Source organism: Petaurus breviceps, unplaced genomic scaffold (genome assembly GCF_028583685.1).
Source record: "Petaurus breviceps papuanus isolate PSGF00001 unplaced genomic scaffold, PetGlider_PUasm1.0 126, whole genome shotgun sequence".
Taxonomy (NCBI): Eukaryota; Metazoa; Chordata; class Mammalia; order Diprotodontia; family Petauridae; genus Petaurus; species Petaurus breviceps.
This window is the reverse complement of record NW_027185655.1, coordinates 4,827,743-4,841,981: the sequence shown is the minus strand read 5'-3', so window position 1 is coordinate 4,841,981 and position 14,239 is coordinate 4,827,743. Positions and strand designations below refer to the sequence as shown.

General features: G+C 41.8%; 1 protein-coding gene across 2 annotated transcripts in view; it reads right to left on the bottom strand.

The window, feature by feature from the left end:
* AFP (alpha fetoprotein) overlaps positions 1-14,239 on the bottom strand; it is a 48,646-nt gene that overhangs the window by 18,859 nt on the left and 15,548 nt on the right. For both annotated transcript variants that reach the window (XM_069091713.1, XM_069091711.1), the window contains exons 6-8: positions 11,379-11,511; positions 4,687-4,784; positions 1,397-1,526 (exon numbers count right to left, since the gene is read on the bottom strand). In XM_069091713.1, coding sequence (XP_068947814.1) covers positions 1,397-1,526; positions 4,687-4,784; positions 11,379-11,511 — 361 coding nt within the window. The remainder of the gene's footprint in view (positions 1-1,396; positions 1,527-4,686; positions 4,785-11,378; positions 11,512-14,239) is intronic.

The following is a 14,239-nucleotide window of genomic DNA, read 5'->3' as shown; positions in this document are numbered from 1 at the left end:
TGCTTAATGACTATAGCTGGAGGTGGAAACAATCAGTCATCTGGTCCAAAAGCCTCATTTTCTGGTGAGGAAATTAAGCAGAGATTGAGTGTCTTACTCAAGGATTCATTACTTGTAAGTAACCAAACCAGGATTTGAACCCAAGTCCTATGGCTAAAAACCTAGAATCTTTCCAATGTATCATTCTATTTCTCATTACCTTCAGCCTAGGTATCCCCGCTTAGAGATACCAGATAAATTTGTAGTGTCGACTGCAGAAATCGGTTTAGTCAAATATGTTAAGCACAGCGCTTAGACAATGGAGAGGAAGGCAAAAAGGAAACTAACATTTATTTAGAGCCTACTATGTGCCAATCAATCAAAAAACATTTGTTAAGTGCCAGACCCTGAACTAAGCACTGGAGATACAAAAAGAGACCAAAGATAGTCCCTGCCTTCAAGGAGCTCACAGTCTAATGGAGGAATTCACTCACTGGGCTAAACACTTTCCAATATCATCTCACCCCATTTTCACAAAAACCCTGTGAGGTAGATGCTATTATTATCTCCATTTTACAGTTGGGAAAACTGAGGCAGACAGAGTTCAAGTGATTTGCCCAGAATTACACAGCTCATAAATATCTAAGGCTGGATTCAAACTCAGGTCCCACAATATAATTAGACTATCTCCATTCAGCTAATTCTTGAACATTCTCTTTTCAGAAATAACCTAGAGGGGCAGCTAGGTGGTGCAGTGAATAGAGCATAGGCTCTGGAGTCAGGAGGACCTGAGTTCAAATCTGACCTCAGGCACTTAACACTTATTAGCCATGTGACCCTTGGGCAAATCACTTAACCCCAATTTCCCTGCCCTCTGTCTTCCAAAAAGCAAAAAAACAACAAAAAATACAGAAATAACCTAGACCAAACCAGGTTCCTGCCTCCAGGCACCACCCAGCTGCCTCTGAGGCAAGATGGTGTAATGGCTACATTGCTGGTCTTGAAGCCAAAAAGGCTTGGGTTCTGTTCCTGACTCTGACACTAGCTATGGTTCTCTGGACAAGTCACTTCAGCCTTTGCTTAAGTAGTCTTCAGTGAAATAATAAAATGAATCTGTGTCTCTTTTTATTGATGCTGTTTAGAGTTGATTGATTTTGTCCCATAACTGCCTAAGTCATAATTCTTTGTCTCTCAACTTGGTTCAGAAATTCAGCTATCTTGTAATAAGTCTAGAAACCCAGTTCTCCTGCTCATTACTGTCCTATTCTTGGCTAAGGGGACTTCACACAGTCCTATAACATTTATCTCCTGGGTCATAAACTAGTGGTCAGTTGGTAGACTGTGAATGTGGAGTTCCCCCACAATGGGGAAATTGTGAATCTTCATACCACCATCCATGGACAGCATGACTACCTACCCTGTCCTGCACACACTCTGGGACATTGCCATTACAACATTCCATGTGGGCATGAGAACCATCCAACACCAGATTCTGAATTACGGTAAAGTTGGCCTTCGGGAACTTTTGACTCAACTTGGTAAGTATTCTGGAAAGAAAGAATCAACAACAAAGAACATTCATTTCTCAGAATTCAATAGTATTTGCAGTTAACTATTTCCACAGCCTAACAAAAATGTAATGTCTTATGCGGTTTGGGGAGGATACATATACATTTCTTTTTTTAGTATTTTATTTTCCCCCAATTACATATTAAAATCGTTTTTGACATCTGGGCTTTTTTAAGATTTTGAGTTCCAGGTGCTATCCTTTCCTCCCTTCCCTCCCCTCTCCTTGAGATGGTAAGCAACCTGATCACATATATTTCTTTCAAGGCAATGTTCTATTATCCAAGTATAACCAGGCTTCCAACCAAGCCCAGAGTGTTTTTCCTACTGTTGACATATGGGCTATGTCTCTCCTAAATGGCTAACTGGAACTCAGCTTGATACTACATAAGGGATAGTGTTGGATCGGTAGGTTTTTGGTAGTAAGCCATGTGTGGAACTAGGCAGGGCCTTGAGGCCAAACTTGGAATCAGTCCAAGGGCCCCACTGTTCAGATCCATCATCTTCATGAACAATTATCAACACATCGGTCTTCTCAATCTGGATCCTTTCTTTCTTATTTTATGTTCCTCCCAAGCTCTTAGCTCTCTGCTGACCTCTAGTCTCACATCTCCAGCTACCTTAAACTAGATGTCCTGTGGTCATTATAAACTCAACATGTCCAGAATTGAACCCATTACCTTTCCCCAAAAAATTCTGCCCCCTTCCAAACTTCCCTATATCAATCGAGGATGTCACTATCCCCCACTCCCTGGGCTTGGAAGCTAGATGTCATCTTCCATGCCTTGTTTTCTCATTACCTCCCCATATCGAATCTGTTGCCAAGGCCTGTGGATTTGACTTTCCTAACCATTCTCAAACACCCGCTTCAGTCCTTGGATACTCAGAGGCAGCTCCTCATTACCTCTCACCAGGGCTACTGCAATAACTGCTGGGGGAGGGGGAAATCTGCCTGCTGCAGTAGTCTTTCCCCACTCAGCCCCAGAAGTGATTTTCTTTAGTTGCAGGTCCAACCATATCACCCCCTCACCCACCCCTACACAATAAACTCCAGTGGCTCCCTGTAGATTCCAGGATCCAATCTAAAATCCTCTGTCAGGCCTTCAAAGCTCTTCATAACCAACATCTCCCCCATACACCTTTCGATCTTCTTATACCTTACACCCTACCGCTGTGTGATCTGGTGACCCTGTCCCCTTGGCCTTCCTCCTTGCACAAAATGTGTCATCTCACAATTTTCTCTGGTGGCCCCTCATTCAGGAAATGCCCTACCTCTTCATCTCACCTCCTGGCTTCCCTGCCTCCCTTAAAGTCCCAGCTAAAATCCTACTTTCTACAGGAAGTTCTTCCCAATCCCTCTTAATTGTAGGGCCTCCCCTCTCCTAATTTCCTATATATCCTGTATATAGCTTGCCCTGTATAGATTTGCTTGCAGGTTTTCTCTGCCATTAGAATGTAAATTCCTTGAGGGCAGCAACTGTCTTACTTCTTTTTATATGTCCAGCACTTAGCACAGTACGAAGAATACAGCAGGAGTTTAATAAATGCATATTAATTGACTCTGCCAAATGCACTCCTTTCCCATCTCTGTCTACTGAAATCTACTCTTTGAAACCCAGCTCAGACATCCCTTTTACCAGAAAGCATTTCCTGATTCTCTTAACTATAAACCATCTCTCTATTCTCAAGGGTCTCTGTTTGGACTTCTCTGAAGATATATCATGGCATCATCAAATGGAAATAATAACCCCTATCTCTTGGGGTTATTGGGGTGATAAAATGAGAATAGATATAGTTATATAGATATATAGAGAGACAGATTACACATCTACACATATATACATATATAGATATAGACATACATCCTGTACTTTGCAAACCTTAGAGGGCCATATAAATGACAGCTATTTGCAATAGTTGGTAGTGAGTCCTTTCAGTCATGTTCAACTCTTTGTGACCCCATTTGGGGTTTTCTTGACAGAGATACTGGAGTGGTTTGCTATTTCCTTCTCCAGCTTATTTGACAGATGAGGAAATTGAGTCACGCAGGGTTAAGTGACTTGCCCAGGGTCACACAGCTGGAGTCTGAGACCAGATTTAAACTCAGGAAGATGACAGGCCTGACACTCTATCTACTGTACCACCTAATTGTGCCACTGGTAGTAGTAATATTTAAAATATTATGCAAATATGTTCCTCTGAATTAAAAATTCATTATAGAAAGGGCATAAGAACAGTCCTGATAAGTATTTCTGATTTTGTGTGTGTGTTCCCAATTAGTTAATTATCATTAATCAACCAATCAATTAATAAGCATTTAGGAAATGCATACATGTCCCCCACTTTAGCAAGGGGAAGGGAGAGAAGGAAAGCAAGAAGCATTTATTAAGGGCCTACAATGTCCCAGGCACTGTGCTAAGCAATTTATGGATAGGATCTTTTTACCCTTACAACAAACTTGAGAGGTAGGTTTTATTATTATCTCCATATTACAGTCCAGAAAACTGAGACAGATGGGGTAAATGACTCCCCCAGAACCATACAACTAGCAACTGAGGCCAAATTTGGACTTATTTCTTACTCCAGAGGCAGCAAAGTGGTGCACTGCATAGAACACTGGCCCTGAATTGAGGAAGAATTGAGTTAGAATCCGGCCTCAGACATTTACTAGCTGTATGACCCTGTACAAGTCACTTAACCCTGTTTGCCTCAGTTTCTTCATCTGTAAAAATGAGCTGTAAGGGGAAGCCAGGGGGCTCAGTGAGTAAGAGCACCGGCTCCAGCGTTGGGACAACCTGGAGATTGAATCCCGGGCTCAGACACTCATCACCACACCCAGAAATAACTGGCCGTGTAACCTTGAGCAAGTTACTTAACCCCAATTGCTTAAAAAAAATGAGCTGTAAAAGGAAATGACAAACCACTCCAGCATCTTTCCTAAGAAAACCCCAAATGGGGTCACAAAGAGTCAGACATGACTGAAAACTGAAAGATGAAGGGAATGATTCTAGCCTAAAAAATTGGCAGTCAGCAGAGTAACTAGAATTCCTATACTATGTGACAACCAAAGATTTAACTTTCAATAGGCAATCAGTGAAGAATCCATTCTTTCCTATTCAGAAATAGGAGCTAGAAACTCACATGGCTTTGAAAGTCCGTTCTCCAAATTTCCTCAGGACTCCACATATGTGCTGGCTGACAGAACTGCTTTCTCTTAATTCTTTTGTGACCGGGGCTGCCTGGATTCAAAAGACATCAGATGTCAAAGGAACACATTTTCAAGGACAAGAATAACAAGCTAACAAGGAATCACATTTTAAAATATGGAGGTTTATGCAGAAAAACAACTAGTGTGTCCATTTTGTAAATTATTTTTTAAATTAAAATACTATTGTTATAGGAATGTAGCATGGCACAGTGGGCAAAGGGGACTGAGTGGCTCAGTGGACACTCAAGAAGTCCCAAGTTCAAATCTAGCCTCAGACATTTATTAATTCTGTGACCCTGGGTTTGCCTCAGTTTCCCTATTCTTGTTTTGTTTGTTTTGGAGGCAATGAGGGTTAAAGTGACTAGCCCAGGATCACATAGCTAGTAAGTGTCTGAGGCCGGATTTGAACTCAGATCCCTTCTGACTTCAGGGCCGCTGGTCTATCTACTGTGCCACCTACCTGCCCCTTCAGTTTCCTCATTCTTAAAATGGGTATAACAATAGCACCTCCCTCACAGGGTTTGTAAAGTGCTTTGCAAAACTTAAAGTGATGAATAAAACTAATCCCACCCCAGCCCATTCCCCAAAAAAGTGTTGACTAGAGTAAGATGGCATTGATGCAAATCCCTCTGGGCTTCAGTTATTGGGGGGCTGCACCACCTCCTCCCTAAGGTCCCTCATACCTAGGAATTACACTGATTGACTGACTGCTTAGAAGCTTATGTTGCTGTTTGTTGTTCAGGTGAGTCTGACTCTTGGTGACTGGCAGAGATGCTGGAGCGCTTTACCATTTCCTTCTCCAGCTCCTTTTACAGATGAGGAAACTGAGACAAGCAGCGTTAAGGGATTTGTTCAGGGTCACACATCTGCTAAGTGTCTGAGACTGAATTTGAACCCAGGAAGAGGAGTTTTCCTGACTCCAAGTCTGGCACTCCATCCACACCTCCCTGCCCTTTATAAGTTAATGACCTAGATTTAAACTGAAAATCTGTTATAAAATGGTCATGGGGACAAAGTTAATCCTTTAATAAGCATTTCTGATTCATGATGCATACACCTAATGGGTCAGTTGCCATCAATCACTCAATTGAAAAGTATTTCGACTAAAAATAAAAACAAACTCTATGTTTTCTTTCAGACCCAATCTGTCTCATTTTGACAAAGTATCCCTGCTCTATGACCCTCCCTTCTGTGTCAGACCCTTCTTGTCTGTTCTCCCTCCTGTCTCACCCCCAGAGCTGACTGCTCTCTCCTTGCCTTTGATCTCAGAGATGGAAGGTCACTCAGGCCGATCTGAGCAGGAACCCAGTTTTCCTGATCTAACACTTGAGTGGCCCAGGAGCATGAATGAACCCGGCAGTCCCAGGAAGAGTTGGGAGTGACCATGCATGCAGTGCTGGAAGTACCCTCTTAAAAGACAATTATACACTCACTGCACCCCTCTGGCCCGAAGAGCAGTATGCCAATGTGAGAGAACCAGATCTAAGAACATCCCTGATTTTAGCCCTGTCCTGCCCTTTGCTAAGGCCCCCTTGGGGGTGTCATTCAATCAATCACTAAACACTTATTAAGGGCCTATCAAGAGTGAGGAAAAACCTTGCCCTAAATGAGCTTGTGTTCTAACAACATCAATAACATAGTACTCATAGCTAGTATGAATATAGGGCTTAAATTTTGCAAAATGCTTTTTTCTATTTTATCACATTTGACCTTTATAACAGCTCTATGAGGTCAGTACTCTTATTCTTCACATTCTGCACAATAAGAAAATAAAGTTACAGCTAATATAAAAATATGTACAAAATAAATATATAATGACAGAGGAGCAGAGAGGGAAGGGGAGGACCAAAAACTGAAAAGAATCAGAAAAAGGCTATTGAAAGAAAGAAATGGGCCCTGGCTAAACCTTGAAAGGAGTTAGAGCTTTCAGGCCATAGATAATAAGAAGATGGCATAACCATGGCATCGGAGGCAACCTGTACAAAAGCACAAAGAGTAGAGATATAGTATGCCATGGACAGGTTTGGAGAGAGTGCCTAGAGAAATAAGGTATGATCAGCCTGAAAGGAGATGGAACCAAACTATGAAGGGTTCTGAATGACAGACAAAGAAGTTTGTATTTTTCCTGAAGACAATAGGGAGCCATGGAATCTTCTTGATCAGGGGAGTGGTATGGTGAGACCTATGTTTTATGAATATTGATTTGGTAGAGGTTCAGAGACAGGAGGGAACAGATACAGGGAGACCTATTAAAAGATAATTGCCTTTATCTAGGTGAGAGATGTTGAGGGCTGAGGTGAAGGTAGTGAGTATGAGTGAAGGGAACAGGTAATAGAATATATTGAAGGGGAGGGATTGACAAAACTTGCCAAATGATTAATGTTAGTGAGAATGAAGACATGAGGATGATTCTAGGTTGTGAACCAAATGACTGGAATAATGGCAATGTTCTCAACAAACATAGGTATGTCAGGAGCAGGAATGGGTTCAGGAGAAAAAAATCAGGAATTCTGTTTGGATATGTTGAGTTTAAGTGTCTATTGGATATGCAAGTGGACATATCCATCAGAGAGTCAATGATGCTGGAGGGAAATAGGGGCTATACTGATCTTGGATTCATATGCACAGAGATGATCATTGAACCCATGGAATCTGATGAGATCACAGAAAGAGGGAATAGAGAAAAAGAAGAAGAGAGGACCTGGTGCAGAGCCATGAGCTACATAAAAGAGGGTTGGACAAGCATTCTCAACTCCAAACTGGTCAAGAAAGACAGGTCTGACAAGCAAAAAATTAACCATAAGGGAGAAGTTTTATCCAAGAAATGGAAGAAAAGAGTGGTTAAGTACTATAGAAAATTTAAGAATGAAGAAGACTAAAAAACACCATAGGATTTAACAATAATGGGACCATCAGTGATTTTAGAGAGAAGAGATTCAGTCAAGTGATGGGGGACAGAATCTAGACTGCAAAGGATTGAGAAGTGAATGGGAGGTAAGAAAAAGTGGAGGAAACAGGTGTAGACAGATTTTTCAAGGAGTTTACTTATGAAAGCAAAAGAGTAGAGCAAAGGTGTTTTAAAAAGTTGGGAAGATCTGGGCATATCTGTGGGCAGCAGAGGAGCCCATGAATAAGAAAAGGTTGAATATTGGGGATGGATAAGGGATGATAGAAAGGACAAGTTCCTGGAAGAAGTAGAAGAAGATGGCATGGAAAGCAAGAGTAGATAGATTGTCAGTGGCAACTTTCTCCTCTGAGACTAGAGCAAAACAGGAAAGGATTGGGGGTTGGGGCATGAAGGATGGGTAATTCAAACCATGGAACTGGGGAAGGGAGGAATGTTTGGATGGCTTCAGATTCTTTTCAATGAAGTATAAGGTAAGGTCCAAGAATAGCGAGAGTTGGTGTGGGTGACCTGAGAAAAGAGCAGGTTTGGAACAGCAGTTGAGGCATGCTATAGAGCAACAGTCAGGGAAGGGGAAACACATCAGTGTTCATTACTGAGGCTCCAACTGAGACCAGATAATGGAGAATTGTGATGGGTCAACTTCTTAAGTGATTTTTTTTCCAGCTGTGTTTAGCTTCGGGGAAGCAGACATCAAGAAGGTGAATGGTGGAAATAAGACATGTTTGAAAGGAATGAGTAGTGGTAGGACAAGGAGATAAGGAATCCTACGGTTAAGAACAGTATGCAATTGAACTGGTTAACCAAGGGTTCAAGATTTTGGAAGGAGGAAAGTTGCCCAGAGTAGAAATGATTGGAGGCTGCAGTGAGAACAGATTTGGTAGGATTGAGACACAGGTAGACCTGGAAGGAGAAAATGTTTGGGGAATTATTTTTCAGTCATTCAATGCTGAAAGCCCCCACCTATACAAACCCTCTCTGTTCCTGGTCCCTATCTGGATCTCATCCCTGGACCTTCATACTTCACTGAAAAGGTCTGAAGCCACCCCAGTGTCAGCTCCCACTACTCCCCAGTTCCACACTTTGAATCATTGAAGCATTATCCCCTACATCTTTCCCTGCTTTGCCTCAGGCTCAGAGGACGAGGCTGCCAATGACAACCCATCTACTTGTGCCCTCCAACTCCTCTTCCCCCATCTCTTCCAGGAGCTTGATCTTTCTATTATCTCCTCTCTCAGTGTCTCTGTATGTCTCTGTCTCTGTCTCTCTCTCATTTTCAACCTTTTCTTATCCACTTCTTCTTTGCTGCTCCTATGAACAGGTCTGGAGACACACTGAAGACCACAGATCCTTTCGGTGGCCTTGATAACAAGGGAAGGAACATCCCACCTGTAACACTAATCCAGTCCTTCACATTAGTGCCCCTTCTTCTGACAATCTGCCCATCTCCTCACAGTCTCAGAAAACTGGCACTGCTCTGAAGATACTGCGCTGTTGGCTACTTTCTACAATATGGAATGTACCTTCTCTCATTCTTCCCTTCCCTCTTTACCTTCCCTACACACACACACACACACACACACACACACACATACACACTCACACACATACATAATCATGTGCACACATACACTCTTGCACACGTGTGTGCATAGACACACTCACACACATACACCCGCATGCACACAATGCACACATGCATACACACATACACATATACACTCGTGCACACACATATGCACATACACATGCATGCACACGTGCATACACACTCACATACACATATTCACACACATACTGGACCAGCAGAGGGCACAGGGGACTCCTTGACCCCCTCATTATCACTTCCTCATCTCCTACAATCAGCACACCCTCCTCTTTTTTCATCCACACATACATGCCCAGAGTGTGTGTGTCAGAGGCTGGCACTAAGCCAAGGTCTTCCTGGCTTTAAAGCTGGCTCAGTCACCACCACCACTCGGGTACCTCTTTGGCTAGTAATTATTAATGTTATTATTCTTCCATGTGTACAAGATGACCCAAAAGTCTTAGAGCACTTTTAAGCTTTAATAATTCTACATTTCCCTCCAGCTGAAAATGTCCTCACCAAATCTCTAGTCACTCCATAGCCTGGGCCTACCTTCCCAGGTCATCAGCTAGGCAGCTGGATGGTGCAGTGGTTTAGAGCACTGGTCCTGGAGTCACAAGGTTCAATTCAGCCCCAGACACTTAGCAGCTATGTGACCCTGGCAAGTCACTTAACCCCATTTGCCTCAGTTTCCTAAGCTGTAAAATAGGAGGGGGTAACAATAGTGTCTACCTTGCAGGGTTGTTGTGAGGATCAAATGAAATGACATTTATAAAGTATTTAACACAGTGCCTGGCACATAGTAGGTGCTATATAAAGATTAACCATTATTATCATCAGCCTGCTTGAACCCCACTTTCTTCCTCCTCAAAACTTTAAAGTTTTAATAGCTTAAAACTGCTCTAAGACTTTTGGGACACTAAGTACATAGCATTGTTTAGAATAATTTTTAATTAATAAGATCATTAACCTTCATGGTTAATGTTGGGTGTTTTTTAATTGCTGCTGGGATTCAGAGAAAAACAATGATATATACACAGATATAAATAAACAGAGCTGTAGAATTTTGACCTTAGAAGGGGGAGAGGAAAGGAAAAAACAAAGTAAGTGCCTACTATGTGTCAGGCACCATGCTAAATTCTTTACAAATATTCTTTCATTTGATATTCACAACAACCCTGTGATGTTGGTGTTATTGCTATCCACATTTTTACTGATGAGGAAACTGAGGCAGAAAACGGTTAAGTGACTTGCCCAGAGTCACACAGCTACTAGGTATCTGAGGTTGGATTTGAACTCAGTTCTTCCTGATTCTACACTCACTGTCTGGCCTAACCCCTTATTTTATAGATGAGAGAACTGACGCATCTTCAGGACAAATCTAAATCTAGCAATTATTTCCATATATGTCTAGTTAACTTACATTAAATCCCCTTTAAACCTGCTGAAGACAAGGGTCAGAGTCTGACACTCCAAGGAGGCATCAGAATGTGAAAATAAGAGTAGGAAAAGAATGCTACCAGTGATGTCTGAGCTATTCAGTCTATGACCATAACACTGTAGTCCATGAATACCCACTGTCTCTAACTTCTGCCTGTATATGTTGTTCTCATGTTCTTCTGTTCTCTCTGTCTCTCTATTCTCTTATCTTCTCTCTTCTTTCTTCTCTCTCTCTCTCTTTCTCTCTCTCTCTCTCTCTCTCTCTCTCTCTCTCTCTCTCTCTCTCTCTCTCTCTCTCTCTCTCTCTCTCTCTCTCTCTCTCTCTCTCTCTCTCTCTCTCTCTCTCTCTCTCTCTTCCTCAATCTCTTTCACTCTCCCCTCTCTCCTCTTCATCTCTGTCTCTCTCTCCCTCCCTCTTTCCCTAAATCTCCCTTTCCTTCTCCTTCCCCATCTCCTCTTAGGCTCCATTCTCCTTCCTTCTCTTTTCTTACTTATCCCTTCCACTCTCTGTAATCTCTCAAACTCTCTGTCTTTGAGAGAGAGAATGAGAATCTGGCTGCTGGAACAAGACATGACTCCTAGAGAGTGAAAGTAGTGTTCTAATTTTATCTTTGAACTCCTCTTTGATAATATCAAGCCAGGGACTTTCATCAACACAGTATCGAGTTAATATAGACACAACAAAACCATACCTTGCTATGGAAGCATTCAACTGGATTTTCAGCTTGGCAACAATTGGAGATTATCTTGTCATATCGGGAGGCCAGAGAAAGGATTGTGGGTGCATAGAGGAATGGGTGCCTTCTGGATATTTCATAGATATATCTGTAATCAAGCACACATGCCAACAAGATTTACAATCACATGTGAAAGGGAAAGGTGAATTCAGTCAATTCTGGGATTTGTTTTAAAGTTTCTGATCCAGAAATATAGATAATTTCAACTTTAATGCCTATCATGGAACTCTGGAAGAAACAAGCTTATTCTCTCTCTAGATCCCACCTGTAGGATTTTGTTCCCTGATATCTTTTTAATAAAAGCAAAATAACTTAAAAATTCAGATTGTTTCTTATTCATTCAAAAATATTAAACATCTACTATTTGTGTAGTAGATGCTAGACTTTTAGAGTTCACAGTCTGGTGTGAAGAGGGGGAAATAAGACTCAAATATCAATAACTATAATACATAATGGGCAGCTAGGTGCTACAGCAGATAGAACACCTTGACTGGGTCAAGAAGATCTGAGTTCAAATTCTGCCTCAAACACTTACTAGCTGTGTAATCCTGGGCTAGACATCTAGCTACTATTTGCCTCAGTTCCTCATCTGTAAAATGGAGACACACTGGAGAAGGAAATAGCAAACCACTCCATCATATTTGCCAAGAAAACCCATGAACTTTGTCCATAGGGTTGCATAGAGTCAGACATGACTGAATAACAACCAATAATATGTAAGAGCAGCCAACCAGTAAAATAGAGAATGTAAGATTAAGTTCTATGTGAGCCCTGCATAGGCAAGATGGTTGTCGCTAACTACATCACTCTCTGTAGGAAGGCTTTGGAACATTCTTCATGGTTCACCAAATTCAGGCTTCTGGTAAAGAAATAAAGAGTTGAATTGGCATGTTCAGTACAGGATGTGACTATCTAGCTTGTCCAGAGATAGGACTATGTGAGGCTGGGAGGCAGGCATAAGTACAAAGCATAGCCTGGGGGAGGCTCACCCGCTTAGAGCACTAATCCCAAGAATTCTTAACCTGTGTCTCTGAACTGGTTTGGGGGGTGGGGTTGTTCTTAAATATTTTGATAACCATTTCAATATAATTTTCTTCCTTTGTTACCTTATGTATCTTATTTTGTACATTTTTACAATGATTTTAAGAAGATTATGTAGGCTTTATCAGATGACAAAAAAAAAAAGTTAAGAATCCCTGACTTTCACCGAAGCCAAGAAACAACTACTGTAATGAGTTTATAGAATGAGAATTCCTTGGGATGAAGGACTGCCTTTCTTTTCTTCTTGGGTCTCCAACCCTTAGCACAGTGCTCTACATACAGTAAATGCTTAATAAATGCCTCATTCATTCATAGCATAGGACCCTCCTCTATGCAATCTGAGCGCACCAGAGAGTAAAGGACAGTGGGGGTAGTCTGGCATCCAGTAGAGATCAATCATGATGGTAGTGGAAGAGCATTGGGTGAAAATGAGAGCTAGACAAAACTGATTGAGAAAGAAAGTCTGAGAAGGGGGTTGTGCCAGACCATAGTGTAGGGTGTCTGGTAGGAGAAGGTACCCACAGTCATCTATATCAATCCTTGGTTTGTGCTGCTTAAGCCCCCAGTTATAATGGAACTGGGGAAACAAGCCATGATGATGGCTATAAGTCAGACCCAGTCTTGTGGTACCTATCTGAATGCACTAGGCATTCTTTTTATTTTGTTTTTATCTTTGGAGGAGGGAGGGCAGGGCAATTGGAGTTAAGTGACTTGCCCAAGGTCACATGGCTAGTAAGTGTTAAGTATCTAAGACGGGATTTGAACTCAAGTCCTCCTGACTCCAGGGCCAGTGCTCTATTCACTGTGCCACCTAGCCACCCTGCAGTAGGCATTCTTAACAAAAATTGGTAGTTGGACTTGCATTCAGGGCCACCACAGAGGAGCTCCAACCTACTTTTTCATTCTTAAATGTCACTGTTTCTCTTCATGATTCAACACTACTGTCCAACTGAACTATTTACCATTCACTATCCATGCCCAGTTCACTTTCAGTTCACATTGATCCCTTTGCCTAGAATCCCATTCCCCTACCTAATAGGACCCTTCCCTCCATGCCCACAAAGCCTAGAGTACTGAATTTCTCCTATCCCCTTCGAAGTTTGGCTCCAAAGTTCCCCAGGAAACTCTCTCTACCTCTTCTTAGAAGCCCTGGCTCCCTTTGAGGTTTAGCTATTGTAGATGCCTTCCTTATCTTCCCTCTCCATATGGATAGAGATCGATATGTAGAGTTGTAGTTATTATTCAGTCATTTCAGTTGTCTGGCTCATTGTGATCACATTTTGTGGTTTTCTTGGCAAAGATACTGCAGTGGTTTCCCATTTCCTTCTCCAGCTTACTTTTACAGGTGAGGAACTGAGGCAGAGTTAAGTGACTTGCCCAGGGTAACACAGCTAAAAAGTATCTGAGGCTGTATTTTATCTCAGAAAGATCAATCACCCTGATTCCAAGTTCAGTACTCTATCCACTGTATAACTTTCCCTAAATATATGTATATATGTACACATACACACATATGTGTGTAAATATATATGTTTATAATACATTTGTATACATAGTGTCTTTAGTTATCAGAGTATATGTTGCCTGCCCTCTTGCTTCCCTCACTTAGAATGCAAGCCACTTGGGGGCAGAAACTGCCTTGGTTTTTTTTTTTCTTTATGCTCCCAGTACCTAATAGTGCCTGGTCCATACTATAGAAGGTCAAATAATAAGTGTCTATCAAACTGAAATCAATAAATCAAAGGCCCCCTACCAAAAGCAACCCCTTTTTCTTC